Source organism: Arvicanthis niloticus, chromosome 8 (assembly GCF_011762505.2).
Source record: "Arvicanthis niloticus isolate mArvNil1 chromosome 8, mArvNil1.pat.X, whole genome shotgun sequence".
Classification (NCBI taxonomy): domain Eukaryota; kingdom Metazoa; phylum Chordata; class Mammalia; order Rodentia; family Muridae; genus Arvicanthis; species Arvicanthis niloticus.
In genome coordinates, this window is record NC_047665.1 from 34,740,765 (window position 1) to 34,763,165 (window position 22,401).

General features: G+C 35.9%; 1 protein-coding gene across 3 annotated transcripts; it reads left to right on the top strand.

The window, feature by feature from the left end:
- Window positions 1-392: 392 nt before the first annotated feature.
- On the top strand, window positions 393-5,536 carry LOC117713995 (prolactin-8A9-like). 3 transcript variants are annotated; one of them, XM_034510571.2, is made up of 6 exons: window positions 393-423; window positions 1,688-1,866; window positions 2,578-2,616; window positions 3,426-3,533; window positions 4,238-4,417; window positions 5,348-5,536. In XM_034510571.2, exons 1-6 carry the CDS (start codon window positions 393-395, stop codon window positions 5,534-5,536), a joined length of 726 nt encoding a protein of 241 aa, XP_034366462.1. The 3 variants fall into 3 exon arrangements, with proteins under 3 accessions (XP_034366462.1, XP_034366463.1, XP_034366464.1); XM_034510572.2 differs by having other exon boundaries at window positions 1,691-1,866; XM_034510573.1 differs by lacking the exon at window positions 3,426-3,533.
- Window positions 5,537-22,401: the final 16,865 nt, after the last annotated feature.

Here is a 22,401-nt window from a genome sequence, read left to right on the forward strand (position 1 = left end):
AAAAGATAAAACAAAATGTAAAATTCTAAAGAAAAGAAAGCAATCATGGGCACCAATTTCTTCATGGTTTGACATTATCATCCATGATCAGGCAGCTGAGAATGGCGTCAGAGATTTCAAAATTTTTCACAAGAATCAACATGTAGAAACAAGCAAAGAGAAATCATCAAGACTCATATATGCATGTTGTAATAAAATGCTTAACATTCCCTGGAGATACAAAGACTTGGTTTATGAATGAGTGTTTCTGTACATGACTTCTTGCTGTCTCATGACTGTGCGTGCCTTGGAGTTATCTGCTAGAATATATAGGAGCAGGAAACTAACTGAATGTATGATTCCATTGAAGCAGATTTCCAGGGACAGAGATTCTGCTTAGGATCTACTCAGTGATGGAGCTGCCATTGAGCAGATCTCACTTCTGTAAGTCTCTTTTAGTAAAGTCTCTCAGTAAAGGATTCAGTTCAGAGGTTCTATGAGTTTGTTCTAATGGAATTCTTTCTTTGGAATCCTTGATGTTCCAGCTGATTTGAAGAGATTCAAATGATTCATATGATTTGTGTTCATAGAGTATCAGGAGAAGAATTCTGCATAGATTTTATATTAACTTTTAAAATTATTTTTCTTGAAAGAAATTATACAAGGAAACAATAGACAATTGGGTTAGTAGTTCTCATCACCCTCCAAGACATGTTACAGTGTTCAAAGAGAGTCTGTGTTGTTTTCTCTCTTGAAGAAAGAGAAGAAGGATGAAACTGCTACTGGTATAGAATGAGTAGAACTGATGGAAATCATTAGGCAGCTTCCAATGCATAGGACACCTTCCAGAACAGAGAATGCATCTCAAATGGACAATGTTTTGGAGTTTTAGAAATTGGAAAATATCAAAGGTATAAAAATCAGAGAATCAAATTAATCTTATTTCAAGAATTGTGATTGTGAATAAAAAGTACTGATGGTTGGTGTTTTTACTCCTACCTTAGCTAATAATAAGTCATTAGAAACATGACTTGAACATGTAAGCCTTTTCCATTATAAATATATTCAGATTACATTGAGAATCTAATCTACTGACAAAATTATTGAGCTGATGAACTTTAGAGAGAATGATCTGAAGTTTTTGATGAACAAAATCTCTGATGGGAATTTATCATATGTTATCAGCTCTAAGATGACATCATATATTGGACTACATCACTTCTTGTTAGTAATCATTATAGTTTTATTTATTGTCAAATGTATAGAGAAAGCAAAGTGGTAAACTGTGTTACCCCTGTCTCACTTGTGTCCAAAATGATGATATCAGACATGAAGATTAAATATTAACTAGTCGTCAACAGTTTGGTAACAGAAAAGGAGCTTAAGTTTCAAAGGCACTAAGCCATCTAAAAATGACTTAAAAATATAAGTACAGAACTAATTTTAAGTTCAGATATTTGTAAAATTCAGAAAACTTTTGAAACAATACAAACAATGTAAAAACACCTGCTTCTCTAACTATTAATCAGAAAAATTCTATTACTTCCCTAAGTACTTAATGTTACTTTATATGCCATTCTAGGTATTGAATACCAAATCATACAGAAAAACAAAACACCTTTGAACAAACACAACTTTCCTAAGTCGATTGGGTCTAGGAGAACTCAGAGTAACACACCATCTCTAAGTGGATTTTGTTTCTATGTAGCAGGTGCACTCTTGCTGCTGGTAGTGTCAAACTTTCTGCTATGGGAGAAAGCTGCATCAATTCTTCCATGTCAGGCGGAAGAGGGAGGCTGCTGGAACCCACTTGAGGAAGCATTTAACAGTGCCATGCAGCGAGCTGAAACCCTTCGTAATCTTGCTGACCAATTTTACAAAGAGCTTGTAAGTACATCAATCTCTATACTATTACTTGACTGCACTAGAACCTGAGACATTAAGCATCATAACTCAAATATCAGAAAATACATCTTCATAGGCAAAAGATACCCCAACTACTGAAACAGGGACAGCGTCAATTGGACAGTGACATGAAATTTCATAGAATCTAATGATATTCTTATATTTTCTTTATTTTATTAAAAATAAAAACAACTAAACTGTGGTAGAAACTTTTAAAGTGTGACTGGGATATAATTCCTGTTGTTGCATTCAGGATCATGAATTTTCATTGGTCATGTTCATTTAGCACACTGCAGGTAAACACCATAGAAGATATGCATTACAATATACTTACTATATAGTTCTAACAGAGGTAAAGTAAAACATGTAAGGAAGCAAGAAAGAAGAAAAGAAAAAAAAGAAAGAAAGAAAAAGAAAAAAGAAAAGAAAATTTATCAAGAATCCCATAAATATTATAAATTGTGGTTTAAAGAGTTTTAGTGATAAAAGTTTGTCTAATATCAGGGCAGGAATATAAGTATATCCATTCCTTTCCTGGTATCTGTAGACTTTTAAGGTCAGAAAAGAAGAAATTATAGAAGCAGCAAACTTTCAGTAATATGGTCATCAAAAGAATGTTTTTCTGTTTGGAATAAACATGTGGTCATAATTTTATTGACTAGATGTTATTTTTCTACCCTTAACGTGACTCAGTATCGCAACAAATTCTCATCTGGACAATTTTTGGCTCTTGTAAGTACCTCACTTACTTTCAGCTGCTTCCCAATAAAAGCCTCATGTCAATGATAAGACTTTAGACAAGAAAGTATTTTATAGTATTTGTATTTCTTGTTCTTAATTTGACAGCTTTTCAGCTTCTTAACCTTCACAATTATTCACTAACCTTTGATGAATTAACTGATTATTTGAAATAAATAAGATATTATAAAGTATATATTTAAGTATACTAAATATTTTATTAATCATACAATGACTAATATAATACATGGCATTAATTAATATTTTTATGTTTTGTTGATGTTGAGTTTGCATAGAATTTACTGTAAAAAAGTTTATTTTGTGAGTCAAATTGCACACAACTTCATTCTAAAATGATAGTAAACATGCCAATCTATATTCTTTAGTATTAAATTAATGAATTTGTAATGAATATATAAGGAAATATCCAAACTTATTGATAGAAAATAGGAAGATTAATAATTATATGCCATAGTTTTATGAGGAAATGCTAAACAATGGTAATTACATCACTAGGTCTTCATAAATTTATTCCTTTCAGTGTTTGCATTCCATAGAGTAACCTTTGAAAGTGAAGAAGAAAAGAGAGTAAAAGAGGAAGGAGTTAAATATTCAAAAGTTAATGAAAAGCCAAGTTAAACTGTAGGTACAATGAATAGACACAGAATTACAGGACAGGCAATTTCTTATTTCATAATATCTGTATTTTATGAAGTAATTATTGTTAAAATTTACAAATCTTCTAAAATGCATTAATATTCTGGTCATGAAGCTATGAATTCTGTTTTTTGTTTTATTTGAAGAACTCAAAACTGATTAGGCGGGACAAGACTGTTGTCAGAGCTGGAACTTACTGCCATTCTACTCTCTCAAATCCCCCAGATAGGGGAACTGAGCATGCAGATATTGAAGTGAGTTTCCTTCATTGGTTTTTCACAGAACTCCAGAAGCAGTATATTGGGTTTGTGTACTGTCAATTATTATAGGCATTATGATAGATACAGCAATCATGTATGCAGAAAAATGAAAATAAACTATAGGAAATAATCACAATATGAAATTGATAAATTATAAATAAAATCAAATACCCAATAATAGTGTAGCAATGCTTAAATAGACCATTTAGAGGGAAGAATGAAGGAGCTTCATGATGAGAAGGTCTACATACCATTTTAGGATATTATACATGGTATAAATGAATACCTTATTGAAAATGATTTTAAACATTTACCCCTGCCTCTTTATATCATGAGTCAATCTTTATTTGTTCTTATTGAGTATCAGGAAGACCTGTTTTACAAATTGATAAACTAAACAAATAACCAAATAATAAAGATCTCACTGGAAAGGAATCTCTTCAACTTGCATAAGAAGAACAAGATATAATGACCTAACTTCAGATAACTGCTAATTGACAAGTCCCACAACTGTTTTATTTTGCAGAAATTACATAAGTTGTTTAAATGTTATACTTCTAAACTATGTAACATCTATACATGTGTCTTATATGCATAGTAAAAACATGTTTCAGTTCAGATTCTTTACATGAACATTATAGGTAACAAACCTGCTAAACTCAAATTATTTAATGAAATGGTACTATTTTGTTTCTCAGACTGAAAATTATTTAAAAACACTGATCAATTATGTGGGTTCCTGGATTAGCCCTCTATACCATCTAGTGATTGAACTGAGTACCATGCAAGATGTCCCTGAAACAATCCTCTCAAAAGCCACAGAGATTGAAGAGAACAAGAGAGAACTCCTCGATGACCTTAGGTGGATATTCAACAAGGTAAGAACTTCCCATTAGTTATTCTCATTCTTAAAACAAGTAAAGTGTGTAAATTAACAACACCAACACCAACAACTAAATAATTCTGAAATACCTCATCTTTCTAGAATGAAAGATAGGTATCTGATCTTGTTCACAATCTTCCCATAAAACAATGTTTCTCAAGTTGTGGGTCATGACTTCTTTGGGCATCAAAAGACACTTTTACAGTAGTCATATAATAGATATCTGCACATAAGATATTTAAATTACAATTACTGAAATTATCAAAATTAGAGTTATTAAGGAACAATGAAAATAATTTTATGGTTGGGGTTCCCTACAGCATAAAGAACTAAATTAAATGATCACAGCATTAAGAAGTTTCAGAACCACTGCTCTAGTAAGTTGATGGCATCTCCAACATTTTCAGATGCTTCTTATCTCTTCCCACCCTGGGGATCTGAATGAAACCTATTTGTTCCTCTTAGGACAACTTTATTGGTTGGAAGAAATGCACTCTGGTCCTTTGATCACAGCCATCCCTTCAGTCTGAATAATAAATCAATATCTGGTCCTTATCACATGTGAGATTTTCATACATAGACATTTTGGGTAATGGATTTCATAGAATAGTGGCACATGTCAGCTTCTGTGAAATACATATGAAAGGACATGTAAGAATTTCCTGAATGAGTAACTGATATGAGCTTTTCCATTGGCCCAGAGTCAAATAAAGATTTTCTACATTTCCTCTGCTTCTGAAAAAAAAAAAAGATTTTAGAAGTCCAACTACTTGAGAGTCTCTTAGTTTAGATAAATGAAAACTCATAACTTTGATGGAAGCAGCACATTTGTGAATGTAGTTCTCTGATTGGACACAGAATAAATAAGGAGAAAGGAACACTAATGATATGATCACAAGAAGCTCATTATCATTTTGATTTTCAGGTCTATCCTACAGCAGAGATAAAAGAAGAATTTTCCAGTTGGGAACATCTTTCATTCTTAAAATCAATTGGCAAAAATCATAAATTTTTGGCAATGTTTAACCTTTCCAACTGCATATACAAAGAAACATACTACATTTTATTTTATCTCAGAACATTGAGGTGCCGTATAACTGGGAAAGATTGCTAAGTGCACATCTACCCTGTCTATTTTTTAAATGTTCCACAACAATCCATTGCTGAGAAGTTACTTTTAATTGTATATCTTTTGGATGCAAATGTGGGTATAATGGGTCTCTTAAAAAATAAAGGCATTATCTTTAGAAATATCTAAATCTAAAAAGCCTCTTGATCTTTTGTTCATTGAATATAATACATATGAGGAAACTAGGATACCCAAATCAAATATATCACAAACAACAGATGTTAATTTTGCAAATAAAGTTAAAGTTTACTTCAATAAAGTCACAGTTATTTCAACAAAAGTAATGAAAGTCAGGTTATTAATATCAAAGTGTAAAAATCATTACATAATTCATGTACTCAAATCAGAAATATAATTTTTAATCCTTCATGAATTTGAGATTGTCCTTAGACAACCATGTTAATAGTGAAGGCATAGTCAATCCAATACAATTGCTACATGACTCCACACCCTCAATAGGACTTAGAGGAAAGGACTCAAGGACTGGAAGTGATAAAGATACAGTAAGTTCATTTGTGGAATTTCCAAAAAGCTGATTTTGAAAAATATAAAATTATTTTAGAATGTAAATGTCAGTTAGTGATGATCTTTTCAATATGTGTCATAAGCCCAACTATAACTTTGGTCCTCCATAGAGTGATCATAGATATATTCTGCATGTTTCAATTGTCTGTGTCTAACCAGTATTTAATGCTCTATGGTATTTTTAAAAAACAAGACACTTCATATGATGTGTATATTAAAACAATAAGAGTTTACAATGGACAATCCCTTGAGATGTCTGCGATAAAACTCTGATGAAGCAACCAGTTGTCTGTCATCCTGCTCAGTATGAAATTGGACCCATGCCATTTTTTATTATCAACTGGTTGTTTTTCTTCTTCAGTTATACCTTAAATATTTTGATAAGCAGCACTTTGATTTTTTTTTTGATCCTAGGAACTTTTGAAATTATATCTCTGCTTTTTCCAGTGACATGATTGATAATTCAACTTCTATGTATTTGTATAGATGGTGACATTTTCTTGATATTTATTTCTTGTTTTATTGTACCATGAACTCATAATGTACTGTATGATTACTACAGAAAATTCTAACCAATCAAAATACACACTTAGAGCTCAGTCCAAAATCATCCAACTATATAATGTCACATTAGCACTGGAGGTTCGGAATTCATTGTGGAATAATGGTGGATACATTGTAAGAGCCAGGCAATGAGGGCGTTGTCTTTGAAATTGGGTCTATTGGGAATGACAGAAGTTAACATCTACAAAGTATCACCAGTATGACAGCTGAAACATGAGCTAAAGAGCAATGGATGTACTGAAGCCAAGGACCCTTAAACCCACACAAAGGACTTCAGGCAACTAAAGGACTTCCCTTTTAAACCACCAGCCTGGGAGCACATAGGGAGGGATCCATGACTCCATCTGTACATGAAGGGGAGGATGGTCTTGTGGGGCAAAGGTGGGAGAGGAGATTCTTGGTCCTGTGAAGGATAAACACCGAGTTGTGGGGGGGAATTCGAAGGTGAGGCGGTAGCAGTGGGGGGATAGGTGGGGGCACATCCTCATAGAAGCATGAGTGGGGGGATGGGATAAGAGGTTTCTGGGTGGTTGGGGGAAGGGAGTTAGGGAATAAAATCTAAAATGTAAATATAATACCCAATAAAAATAAATTAAAAAAAAAGAAAATATTTGATATGTCCAAAGTTTCATGGCAAAAACAAGAGATAATATAAAAACTAGAGAAAAACTATTGAGAATTAATGTTGCATTACAAAGTGTGATATATATCAATCTTTAAGTTTTGTATATGTCACAGAACAACACAATATAGCACATTTTATTTGAAAATGCAATGTGGCCAAATTGTAAAATAAATATGGCTTGGGAAGCTGTAGTAATAAGAAAAGCTACAACAAGTAAGGGACTAGAAATAATTTTAAATACTGCTACAATACTTCCCAATAAAAATGGAAAAGGGCTCTGGAATAACATAAAAAGAATGTGAGATATCTTAAGACATGAACTATTCAATATTCTATAGAGGAAATGAAAGAGCAGAGGAATAAAGGGGACACAGAATTAGGACTGGACTCAGGAATGAATAAGATGTCACATGTATGGATGCAAAAAATATGAGAGGATTAAGTACATTGCACTTCCACAGAAATTAAAGTACAGTCAAGTGGATCTGTTTCTACTGTTGAAAGTACTAGTAATAATAGAGGCTTACTTACAAAGAAAAGATAGGTGCACTGGAAAATGTACCAAACCTAAAAAAAAAAAAGGCTAACACAAATCTTCTTCAAACTATTTAAACATGCAAAAAAAGACACAATAACCAAATATATTTTATAGAGCCAGCAGGACCACAATACCAAATACAAGTAGAGAAACAAAAAAGAGTAGCCATGAACTTGAAAAACAGTAATGAGAGATACAAAAGAGGGGCTGTACTGCTGAAGGAAAGGGGATATTATGTAATTATATTATAATCTCAGAAAAATAAAAACAATAATTAAAATCACAAATTATAAGTCAATATTTCTGGTGACCACAGAGACAGAAATATTTAATATACTACATATAAGCATAATTTAGCATATGATAAGATGATTGTTGACCATGATTAAGCTATTTTAATTAAGATTCTATAAAGGTCACTCATACAACCTCAAAGTTATGATACCATGTAGAAACCAAGGGATACATATGACATTATTGTCATTATCAATTAATATATTTATTTATTCACTTTACATCCTGATATCAGCCCACACCCTCCTCTTCTCCCAGTCCTACTTTTACACTTTTCTCCCTCCATTCCGCTTTCCCCTTCTCCTTGGAGATGGGGAAGCTCACAGTATTTACCACTCTTCCCTGAGACATTAAATCTCAATAGGACTAAGTGCAACTTCTTCCACTGAGGTGCATCCAGGCAGTCCAGCTAGGAAAAAAGAATCCAATGTAGCTTGCAATCAGAGATGGTGATACCTCTAGAAGTTCATTTATTATAGAATATCCATTTAACTATACTAGGTTTTTCTGATTTTCTATATGAAGCTGAGACTTGCACATTCAAGGTCCAAAATTCTGATGGAATTTTGTTGGGAATTGTATTGGCTCTGCAAATTGCTTTTGGTAAGATGACCATTTCTACTATGCTAAGCCTACCAATCCATGAGCATGGGATATCTTTCCATCTTCCTCATTGATTTTCTTCATAGACTTGTGTTGGGGGCCAACTTTTAGCAGAAAGCAGCTATCAGCTTTGCAGCCATCTTGAGCCATATACCCTGACATGTGACTTGTATTACAATAGCCTACAACAGCTGAGCACACTCCAATAATCTTGGTTTAGATACCTTGAGATTAAAAGTATGTGAGATTAAAGGTGTGTGAGATTAAAGGTGTGTGAGATTAAAGGTGTGTGATTTAAGAGTATGACTTAGAAGTATAGAGATCAGAGTTAGAGACAAGACCTAAGGGCATGATTAAAGGTGTAACTTAGAGGTGTGGCTTAGAATCAGACTATAGAAGACAGAACCAGACATCAGACTATAGAGGGAGAATCAGACAGGAGACACTTAGAGGAAGAGAGACTGAAGAATAAATGGGATTGAATCACACCCTGTCTGGTCTCCATTTTTTGAGTCTGCCCTCACCCTCGCCCTTGCTGAACCCCGACCCGCAGACCGGAGCAGCAGCTTGGGCCGGGATACAGTGGCCGCCCAAATGTGGGTCGGCCCAGGCCTCAACATTTTGCCTGGGCTGCAACATTTATTTTGGCCGCCCCAACGTGAGGCTAGTGTGGACCCCAACATTATTTTGGCACCCGAACAGGGACTGGAGCTTGGGCCTCAACAGACTTGAACTTCATATTTAGTTAGAGTAACATCAATATATTTTATAATATTTTGACTGCTGTAAAAGGTGTTAATTGCCTCATTTCTTTTCTGTCTTCTTTAAACACAAATCTGCACTCAAGTATCAGATTTCTGGACCTCTAGGTGACATGTCACAAAATAATGTACTTCATTCAGATTGAATTTTCTCTAAGGAAATGTCTAATTGCAACCTCACCAATAGTTTTTAAGAGATTAAGGGATATGGTACCTTTGCTTGAGGGCACAAAATCTCTTTACTATAGCAGAAGTTTACCTGGTTGACATTATATTAATATAAACCAACACTTATAGTCATTTGATCGACATTTGTAAGTAGGACACTAATCCTAGTAATACTCAAAACAACAGTAATACGTTAAATATTTGAGTTTTTTCAATCCAAGGGGGTTGTGTTTTGGTTAATGGGAGCTCAGCTTTACAAATTTATCTTAAGCATCTGAGGTTAGGAGTTCATATCATTTTCATATTTCCTTAAAGGAAACTGTGTTACAGAAGTTTACTTCCAACATTGTCAGTGATTGCAAGGATTTCCAGACAGTGAGTGTTAGTCACAACAGCATCCTGATAAATGAAAAATACAAAACATGAGTTGAAATGAAAGACTAGAATTGTGTAATATGGATCAAAAAAAGGAAAAGCTAAAGGGGTGAAATCAATAAAAAAGACATGGTATAGAAGATACTGTTCTTGTTAGATTTGATGAAGAAACTAAGTTGAGACAATTCCTCTTTAATATTGGATTGGAGGCAAGTCTATAGAACATTTTCTTGATTAATGGTTGATGTTGTCACATTAAGGCATATGGTCTAGGATATTATGCAAAGGAATTCTGAGCAAGCCAGTAAGCACTACTCCTCCATTACTTCTGAATCAAGTCCTAATTCAAGGTTTGTGTCATGAGTTCTTGACATGAGTTCTATCAATAATGAACTTTAAACTGTACCTTTAAATCAAACCTTTCCTCACTGAACTTCTTTTAGTCATGGAGTTTTGCAAAACAATAAAAACCTAGAAAAACAGAGACCATGACTTTAGGATACTAAACTAAACTGCACAAATACCTAAGTCTACTTTAAATTTTAGACACACATTTTAAGTTTTTATTCCATTTTCTTTCCAGTGACCTTTTTCCTCTCACTTGCTTTCATAACACTTTAATTGTATTAAAAGTAGTTCTTCATCCCTTGAGTGTTTATAGCTCAAGAAAAAAATCAAAACTACACCACTGTAGCAGTTTGAGTAGCTTTGGTCTTGATAGATTCCTGTGTTTGAATGCTTGGCTAGTAGAAAGTGGCAATCTTAGGAAATAAGATTGTTTATGTAGGTGTCACCTTTCTGGAGGAAGTGTGTCACTATGGAGGTGACCTTGGATGTTCAGGCTCTGCCTGATAGAACATCACATTTATAGTCCCAAGCACAGTAAAAGCAGAATGTGTTCCCATTATATGTAAAGAGCAAAATTTACCAAGAATTACTGATAATAGAAGACCCAGAAAGCTTAATTTTTATTCACTTCTCCTATTCTGTGAAACATTCATCTTTAAGATTTTTGACAATGACCAGTCTTGTCCTCAATTTTATGTTTTAGCAAATGGATAAAGGCTGACTATCAAAATGTCAACAATTCAAATCCTCAATGTGATAAAAGCATGTTTGTATCAAATAAGTTACTTTTTATTTAATTATAAAACCACTACAAAAGCATGAAATTATAAAAGAGTGTATCTGAACAAACTAAATGATGTGACACTTATCTTAAATGATGTTAGAAGACTCTGGTATGAAACTCAAGTAATGTTAGGAGTTTAGCTGGAAAACTGCCTATAGTAAAATACTCAAAATAATGTATTCCAAAGTTCATAGAGTATGTAATGTATGAAAACAAGAGTTTAATTGCAAAATTAAGTACATATAATTTATATAGGTTTTCTATACTGTTTTGGTTCCCAGTAGATCTCATGCCCATACCCATTCAGAAGCTATCTTTGGATCCACAAATGAAACAAACACACACACACACACACACACACACACACACACACACACACACACACACAGAGTTACTTTTTTAAAGGCCTTGGTCATCACAAAGGCTGGGCACTCTCAGCCTTTTTCTGTTATACCAGGCTCAATTGGGGAACAGGTCATTGACCACTTACCTGAAATCTCACAGGCTGGTTGGCTTTATCTCTGCCCCCTTGCTTCCAGTCATAGCAATTCTGCTCCATTCCTCTCTGCATCCTACCTGTGCAAAACTAAGTATCCCACTCCATGCCCAGCCATTTGGCCCCTGGCATCTTACTTGATTGATCAAAATCCAATTGGGGACAAGGACCTTCAGCATCTACACACAGATTTCTGATTGAATCAAAGCATCAGAAACAATGTCCAAACCTCCAATTTTCTGTTAAACTTAAAAAAAGAAAGAAAGAAAACCTTGTCTCTCAGACATAAAATGAGTACAACCATAATAATAATATAAATCATTGAGTATGATATACAATTAACATCAGGTCCCTTATAGTTATCAATTAGATAATTTAATTTACCATCATTACTAATAAAGTATTCTATACCTGGATTATGTTTGGATTTTAGTCTGTAACACCATGTGGATTCCATGTTTTAAACTCTATAACATGTCTTTTAATGTTAAACAACTTATCTTTGCCTATGGGATTTTAATTAGTCTTCAACACTATCAAAAATCTAAGAATGAATTAAATATTACCTGAGTATATTTAATATATAATATTATATTATAATATTGGAAGGACGCAACATTGCTTCTAAAATTTAAACAACTGTAGAGACAGAAGACTTGGATAGTCCCCTAATTTCTTATAATGTTGGAGCATCTTCCTTCAGCCTTTTGTCCCACAGCCATCTGGCAGAAACAGCAATGAAGTAGGAATATAAAGGACTAGTTCATCCATTCTTGGAAGAGCTTAGTAGTTGAATATCATACATCTGGGTGGGTCTGTGGTCTGTGAGAGACAGCTGGGTAGCTGGTCAAGCACAGGCTTTGAACCTCAAGCTCCTCAGGGAAGGTAGGATTTTGGCCTTGCTTCTGGGCCCCTGTCTTCTTTCACATAGCTACAGCCTCCCCCACCCCAGAGGTCTGTGGCCATTGGTCACATAGGACAATGCCCCTACTACCCTGCCACAGGTAGAGGGCATGATTACAGGCCACAGATCCTCAAGGAAGATCTCCATATTAATGAGATACCTAAAGGCCAGAGGGCATGGCCAATTAAGCATTCCTTCCCAGTCCCTCCTCCTTGCATAAGATATTTAACCTCAGGCCCACCCTGAGAATACCAGGGTTTAGCTGCATCCATTTTCCACCATGACAATAAATATCTTAAGACCATATCTTAAGACCATTGACTATTTCTCTTCCTTGGGGCCTACCGTGGGGAACTGTGGAGAAGGTATTTAACTGAAGAGCAGCTACCCTATAATCTTCCACCGCTGACCTCTCTATGGTCCAGCCACAGAGGCCATCATCTCAAGAAGTGAGCCAAAATCCAGCCCAAACCCAGCCAAGTGAGTAACCATGACCAAGAGTCTCATTCCCACAGGACACAGCTGGAGCTTCTCTCACTTCCCCCTTTGATTGCAAGTCCAACCAGCCTACATGCCCCTATTTTGGCCCTTCAGTGGCTTCTCAGCAGAGCCTAAGAGTCCAAGGGCTAGAGAACCTGTTGGTTCCTGGCCACCTCCTGGCCTGAGGACCCCCTAACTCAAGAGCTCTGCTCCCAGCTGGACAACAGAATGTGTTCTCTCACCCCCTGAGTGAAGCCCTTCAGGTTCCTACACCCCAGCATCTACCCAGAGCCAGAATGGAGTGAACACAGTCAACTTCCCATGCCTCTGCCTCTAGGAGCCGAGACCCTAGCCCCTTGGGGGCTGCAGACACAGGACCCAAAATTCAACCCACAAGACCTATGCCCACGCAAGCCACAGCCAAACAAATCTGTTTTCCTCTTGAACATTTTTTTTTTTTGTCTGTAAATGAAATAGGCAATTTCTGCCTTGTGGCTACCTCACCATAATAATCAAACTTGCTTAGAGGTAAACATGCTCACCATCTGCTTTGAGCTGTGAAGGGGGTTCTATCTATCAGGAGCAGCTATTTTTTAGTTAAGATTTCTAATAATAATGAAATGTTTAAATGTTAGCAACTCTTAGCCATTTATATTTGAGTAAATTGAAAGCACTTTATTATAATTAAATTAGAATCTAATCTAACCATGAGTTTAATATCTGGTCCTTACCTTTTGTTACTTAATCTTTCTATACAATTTGTAAAAGCCGTTATCACAGGACTGGACGCCTTGTGTTCTTAAATAAATTGCATAAGCACAATACCTATCTAATAGTAACAATATTAATTTCAAATTTTTGTATCAACATACAAATTTATACCAATGAGACTTTAATAATATAATGCTATATAAATTGGTTACCAATGTAAGAAATTATAAGTTCAATTTTAAATCAATTGCAAAGAGTTCTACCAATTAAGATTATGGCTACACGATGCTTTTTCATAAATAAATTTAGTAATTCATCCCATCTATTGCCTCCCTGTTTAAAACTATGACCATTCCCAAATTATCCTTGAAAATGATAACCTATAGATGATTTGTAAAATAACCATAACCAGACCTCCAAACCCAAGAAATTGGGCTGACACGTCTCCATGGCTTCTTCCTGCTGAATAGAGATATTGAGAAATCATTTAAAGGTGTGGGGAGGGCTAGGAAAATTAGAAGATTGGTTAGACTTAAGAAATATTGCTTTAGCATCTGTTATCTGTTGAGGCCCTCTCCACTCCATGCTTATCAGCCACTGTATCCCGGCCCAAGCTGCCCTGCTGGTCTGTGGTCTGGGTTCAGCAAGAGAGCGTGAGGACGGACTTGAAGAATGGAGATCAGACAGAGTGTGATTCAATCCTGTTTTTTCTTAAGTCTCTCTTCCTGGTCCAAGTCCCAAGTCTAGCTGTACTCTCTAAAGAGTCTCCCTAAAGAGTATATTTCTCTGCTGTCTGCCTCTGCCTTTTATATGTCTCACTTCTAAACCATGCCTCTAAGTTACACCTTTAATCATGCCCTTATGTCTTGTCTCTAAATCTGATCTCTAGGTCACACTCTTAAGTCACACACGTTTAATCTCATATACCTTTAATCTCACACACCCAAGGTATCTAAACCAAGATTATCAGAGTGTGCTCAGCTGTTGTAGGCTGATATAAAATAAGTCTCATATCAGGGTATATGGCTCAAGATGGCTGCAAATCTGATAGCTGCTTTCTGCTAAAAGTCATTTCCCAACAGTTATCCAATCTTTGTATGCTTACCAGACTCAGGTCTTGCCTTAAGTTCTTACTGGATCCATCTGACAGTTTCAATGAGGCAAGATCATGTGGAATCAGCAGCAATTCCTGAAGCTGTTCTGGAAGGAAGTTTAGGGACTGCATCAGGAAATACAGGACTGGATCAGCTGGTCAGTTCTGCATCTCTGAGGATGAATCTTGTCAAAGCTATAATTCTGTAATGAATGAATCTCACAACAAAAATTATAGTACCATTAAGTTATTCATAGGAATTGTGCAGGGTGCAAAGATTTCTTAAGGACAAAGCGTTGCTCCTTGTTTAAGCAGGGAAAAGAAAACTCTTCTTTATGAGTTGATTTTATCAATAACCAATTGTAATAAAACTTCATTCATGCTATATGAAGGCGGGCATGAGGAATCTTAAGGATTCCATAACCAACAAGATTTATTATCTAATTTTAGCTAAAGGTTGTGTTGGAGACATTATATGTCTAAGCACTTTATAGTGCTGTTTCCATATCTAAGAAAAAGGAAGAAAATTCACTTGCCTTTTTGATTTTCTTGAATACATCAAGATCCTCAGGAGAGCTTCCCTTGCCATATCTGACTCAGATCACTCTCTATGGGGTCCAGACCCTCTCCTCCTTTTCTGTCAATACAGAACCTCTCTCCCCAAATAGTCTTTGTTTCAGTAACTGAAAATCATTAAAGGTATATCATGACCTCTATTCAGAGAAATTTTCATATAACCACCAAACTTATAACCATACACATTTCAATAATTAAAATAATTCAAAGCAATTAAGGTAATCTAAACAAATATTAACTTTGAAATAGTGCTTATTCACAACCTCCTGCTGTTTGACCTATAATTTAAGTCAAAAGCCTCAATATTTTATACATCTATGTAAACTTAAATCTTCCTTTCCACTGGAGATTAATGCCTCTTTGAATATATATTATAGTATGACCCTTTATTTTTAATTCCCAAGGCCTAAGTTTCTACTGGCTGATAAGTTGGGTTTCTTACCCACTGCTTTCCATCTAATTATATTTTCAGATCAAATGCCTTTAACTTTAATTAAATTCCCTTTGACTTATTAAAAGCCTATTTACTGGCTTGAAATTTTGACACATAAGGCTGACAATCCCAGAAATCTTATGTTGACCACGTTTGCTCTAAGAATTTGCCCTTGCAAGACTTTTACATATCTTTAAAATATTCGTTCATGCATTCAATATGAATTTTCTCTTCTGTGGAGCCTAATATTTGCTGCATCTATCATGTGGCTATCTGCCTTTCATAGTCTTCCTCCTGGAAGCTATCCTGGTCTTTGCACCATAGGGTCTTCCAGCTTCTCAGCATAAGCTATTTGTATCAGTTTTGAACTATTGGAAGAAACTCCCAACTGTCTCATGCAAAATGTGTATATTCCCTCCTATCATTAATAACAATTAAACCTATTATAAGTAAGGCTGTTATGAACATAGTGGAGCATGTGTCCTTGATATATATTAGAGCATCTTTTGGGTACATGTCCAGGAGTAGTATAGCTGGGTTCTCAGCTCGAACTATTTGAGCTTCCTGAGGTAATATCAGATTGATTTCCAGAGTGATTGTACCAGTTTATAATCCCACCAGCAATGGAGGACTGCCTTTCTACATATCTGTTGTCTTTGTCCATTGTTATTCACATAAAAATTTTGGCCTAACGACAGACTGGTGCCACAATTAGCTTTGCCCTTCTTATGGCCCTGAACATTTATTATTATTGTCGATTTAATAACCTATTTTTTCTTAACTGAGATTAGTGTACATATGATTTGTATAGCAATTCCCAGACCCTAACTCTCCGAACCCTTCTACAAGCTAAGGCTGGTTCTTAGCATCTAGATACTATGTTTAATAATTATAATTAACCATCAAAACACTTATACATATGACACATACATATATAGACAGTGAATATCTGTTGATGATAATAAATTTTATATAGATAATATAGAACATAAATATGTGATTTATGATATATAGAAACAAGTGATAAATAAAGTAGATGATAGATATGACAGAGAGATAAATAATAGACTGATCGATAGATGATAGAGATGGATAGATAGATAAATGGTGGATAAGCAGAAAAATAGATAGATGGATAGACAGATAGATAAATAGATATAATTAATAGGAAAATAAACATAGATAGATGATACATAGATGGGGAGATATAATAAATATATAGAGCTAAATTCATAGATACATAGAAGATAAATGGTAGATAAGAAGATAAACTATAAAAAATAGAAGGATAATTTGTAGATAGATAGCTAGATGATTAATATGTAGGTAGATAGATAGATAGATAGATAGATAGACAGATAGATAGAGTCTTAGTGTTTCTTCCTATGATGAGAAACAATGACCAAGGCAAATCTTATAAATGACTACAGTTAGTTGGAGCTTGCTTAGAGGTTCAGAGGTTCAATCCTTAACAATATGGGAAGAAGCAAGACAATGTCCTAGCAGGCATAGCTCTTGAGGAGCTGAGAGTTCTGCATCTTTCTTAAAGGAAAACCCAAAACAGAATGTTGTCTGAGAAGCATCTAGAAATTTTAGTTTGTAATAGATAATTTTCTTAACATCTCACATGGCAAGTTGCTGGAAAGAGATACCATGACTACTGCAATTCTTATAAAAGGAAACATAAATTGTGGAAGGCTTGCAGTTCCAAAGGTTCAGTCCAGTATCATCAAGGAAGAAAGCATGGCGATGTATAGGCAGAAATGTGGCTGCAGGAGCAGAAATTCCTACATCTTGATTGACAGAAAACAGAAAGAGAATGTGTTTTGCACTGGGAAAAACCAGAGCATAGGAGACATCCAAATTCATCTCCACAGTGACAAACTTTCTTAACTAGGCCACACCTATACAAACAAAGCCACATTTCTGAATACTGCCACTCCCTACTGGCTAGGCATTCATACATAGGAATCTATTAAGACCAAAGCTATTCAAACCTACACAGTGATGTAGTTTTGTTTACCCTGGAGCTCTAGAAACTCAAGGGATGAAGAACTACTTTTAATACAATTAAAGTGTTATAAAAGCAAGTGAGAGAACAAATGTCACTGGAAAGAAGATGGGATAAAAATTTATAATGAATGTCTAAAATTTAAGGTAGACTTAGGTGTGCATGCAGTTTGGTATCCTAAAGCAATGTTAGTGATTTTTTATAGGGTTTTATTGTTTTGTAAAAGAACATGATTAAAAGACTCAGTGAAGAAAAGTGTTATTTAAGGGTACAGTTTATAGTTCATTATGGATAGAACACATGTCAAAAACTTATAGTGCAAATCTTGAATTAGGACATGAATCAGAAGTCATGGAGGGACACTGCTTACTGGCTTGCTCAACTTTCCTTTGCATAATATCCTAGACCACATGCCCTAATGTGACATCGCCAGTCATTAAGCAAAAAAATGTTCTATAGACTTGCCTATAATCTAATATTAAAGAGACATAATCTCAGCCTCAGTTCTTCATCCCAGATTACTCTGGCTTGTGGAAAGTTGACATCAAATCTAACAAGAACAGTATAAGTATTGATTTATATTAATATAATGTCAACCATGTAAACTTCTGGAAGAGAAAAGAGATTTTGTGTCCTCAAGCAAAGGTAACATATCCCTTAATCACTTAAAAACTATTGGCAAGATTCAATTAGACATTCCCTTAGAGGAAATTCCATCTGGATAAAGTACATTATTTTGTGGCATATCACATTGAGGTCCAGAAAACTGATACTCGAGCAAAGACTTGTGATTGAAAAAGCAGAAAAAAAAATGATGGAATTAACATCCTTTACAGCAGTCACAAATAATATAAAATACCTTGATGTAACTCTAACTAAACAATGAAAGTCCCATATGACAAAAAGTTAATGTCTCTGAAAAAAGATATTGAGGAAGATATCACAAGATGGAAATAACTCCCATGTTCATGGATTGGTAGGATTGGCATAGTAAAAGAGGACATCATACAAAAATCAAACTGGAAATTTAGTGTAATTCTCATAAAAATTCCAAGAAATTCTCAAACTGGAAAAAGCAATTCTCAATATGATATGAAAAAACAAAAAACACAGGATAGCTAATACAATCCTGTATAGTAAATGAACTTCTAGAATTATCACCATCTATGAATGCAAGCTATAATACAGAGCAACAGTATTTCAAACCACATGGTATTGACATAATACTAAACAATTGAATAATAAAATTGAATCAACTGAAAACCTTTTGCACAGCTAAGGACACCTTAGTAGGACAGAATGACAGCATACAGAATGGGAAGAGATCTTCACCAATCCTACCTCTGGCAGAGGATTAATATGCAAAATATATAAAGAACTCAAGGATCTAGAAATTGATAAATCAAATGATCCAATTTAAAAATGGAATACAGAGATAAACAGAATTCTAAACAGGAATTTCCAATGACCTAGAAGCACTTACAGAAATGTTCAACAATTTTAATCAACACAAAATGCAAATCAATACCAATCGGTGACTCCATCGAACACATTTCAAAATGGGTATGGCTAAAAATTCAAGGAACAGTACATGCTGGTGAGGATTTGAAACAAAGGGATCACATCTCCATTGATGATAGGAGTCCAAACTTGCAGAACCACTTTGTCAGTGTCTAGGTAAATTGAGAATGTATTTAACTCAAGACCCAGCTATACAACTCCTGGGCATATACCAAAAATACTCCCCATAATACATTAGGGACACTTTTTCAAACTATTTTCAAACCAGCTTTAATCATAATAGCCAGCAACTAGAAACAACATACATGTTTGTCAACTGAAAAAATGGATAAAGAAATTATAGTACATTTACACAATGGAATAATAATCTATGATTACAAACAAAGACACATAATTTTGCAGGCAAATGGATGGAACTTGAGAATATCATCCTGAGTCCGTTAATGCAGACAACAAAAGAAATGTATTGTTTGCTGTGGGGAGCCAACAGAAGGCGGCTATCATCCTTGCAGCTATCTTGAGCTATATACCCTGACAAGAGACTTGATTACAGTAGCCTACAACAGCTAAGCACACTTTGATAACATCTTGTTTTAGATACCCAGGATCTTCTATTGGGTGTGTGAGACTTAAAGGTGGGATTTACAGCCGAGACTTAAGGGCGTGACTTAGAGATCAGATTAGAGATAAGACTTAAGGGTGTGACAAAAAAGTGTGGCTTAGAAATGAGACATATAAAAGGTGAGAGGCAGACAGAAGAAATCAGTAGGCCTTAGGCATTGAGGAAGGCGACAGACACTTGAATTAGAGAACTTGGAAGGAGAATTATTATTAAGTATTAGGCTCTTGTAGTGGGCACTTGGAAGGGAGCTTGGGAAGAAGCTTGGAACTTGGAGGCACTAGGGACTAGGAACTAGGGACTAGGAACTCAAGACTTGGGACTTAGACTAGGAAGAGAGACTGAAGAGTAAACAGGATTGAATCACACTCTGCCTGGTCTCCATTCCTCGAGTTCATCCTCTCTCTCTCTCTCTCTCTCTCTCTCTCTCTCTCTCTCTCTCTCTCTCTTGCTGAACCCCGACCCATAGACCAGAGCAGCCGGGAGCAGTGGGGGCTCTAACAATTTAGCTCCCAAGGCTTTTGGCAGTGCAGGTTCCAACACTGACAGCTCGCTGGCAACATTTTGGCCCCCAAGTGTGGGGCAGCTAGGGCTGCAACAATTTGCAATCACTTAAAATTGGACATTAGCTGTAAAGTCAGCATAACCTTGATATAATCTACAGATCCAAAGAAACTGGATAATAAGGAGGAAACAAATGAGGATGTATGAATCTCACTCAGAAGGGGAAACAAAATAGCCTTTAGAGGTGGTTGAAGAAAGGGAATTGGTTGAGAAAGGTAGTGGGTAGTGGTATCCATACTTCCAAATGGCAATCAGATATGGTGTCTGGGGGATCCAAGAGAAGGCTGATAGTGAGAAAGGAAATCAGTGGGGAGCACTGAAAGAGTTAAAAATTTTTAAACCTTCCACAGATGGAGTCAAGAGTGCAGATCAGCTTGTTCTGCGCTCTGGGTCCTAGGAAACTAGCTATCCATAAGACAAAATAAATAAGAGTTCAGAGCTGGGAGTTCAGGACAGTGTGACCAAGCGCTATGGGTACCAGGAACTAAAAACTGACCATAAGATAGATTGAATAGGGTTTGAGCTGGGAGTTCAAGTTAGCATGCCTATGCACCCTGGATACCAGGAACTTGGCCGACCACAAGATAAATGGCTGATTACTTATAGACTCTTAGAGAATAGCCTGTTCTTTGTACCCTGTCACCAACTGAATAATGGGCTGGGACTTTCCACAGATGTTCTCCAATAGCCATCCTTTACTCCCCCTGGGTTGTGGTTTCGCCCCTGAGTTGTGTATTTGGGCTTTAAATTCTCTCTGTCTCCAAAGCCCGGGGGTCAGACCCCACTGCCCCTGCATGGGTCATGGGTCTTGACCTCAGTATACTGATTAAAATATGCCTCTTGCTGATTACATCAAGTTCGGTGTCTTGCAGTTAATGGGTGGCCTCAAATTCCCGAGGCTTGGGTGAGGTCCTTCATTCTTGGGGGCCTTACAGCACCACTCTTGCTAGCAAAGACACTGGAGGCCCTTGAATGTCCATGGGAGTCACCCAAGCTGAGAATCCTATCAATTCAGGTTATAGAGACTGAATTAGCCATCTCCTGTAGCCAGTTGTGACTTCCAGTGGAGGGAAGGGAACATCAACCCACCCACAAAACCTTTGAATGCACGCCCCCTCAAAAATATACTACAATACAAGATAGGGATAATGATGGAACAGAAATTGAGGGAATGTCCAACCAATGATTTGCCCAACATGGGATCCATCCTATTGAAGTAGAGCAAACCCCTTAGACTATTAATGTTATTCTGCTATGCTGCAAACAGGAACATACCATAACTCTCTCCCAGAAAATTTCATCCAGTAGCTGATAAAAACAGATACAGAGACCCACAGTCAAACATCAGGCAGAGATTGGGGAGTCTTGTGCACAAGTGGGAAAATGGGTGAGCCGAAGGGGTCAAGGACATCACAAGACCTACGAAGTCAACTAAACTGGGCAATGAGGTTCCATAGAGATTTCACCATGAACCAAAGAGTGTGCAGGGGCTGAACCTATGTATCCTGCATATTTATAGCAGATGTGCAGCTTGGTTTTCAAGTGAGTATCCATACAATTGGAGCCAGAATGACAGACCCTTGTTGCTTCATCAGAGTATCACGGCAGACATCCCAAGGGATTGCCAATCTTAAGGCTATTGTTTTAACACACACATAATACGAAGTGTGTAGTATTTTAAATAAAGTACCATAGATCAACAAAATACTTGTTAAACAAAGAGAAATGAAAACATGTAGAACATATCTATGATCATGCTATGGCAGAGCAAACTTAAAGTTGGACCTATGTCATCTTGGAGAGATCATCACTAACTGATATTTGTGTCCTAAACAAATTTTAGTTTTTAAAAATCAA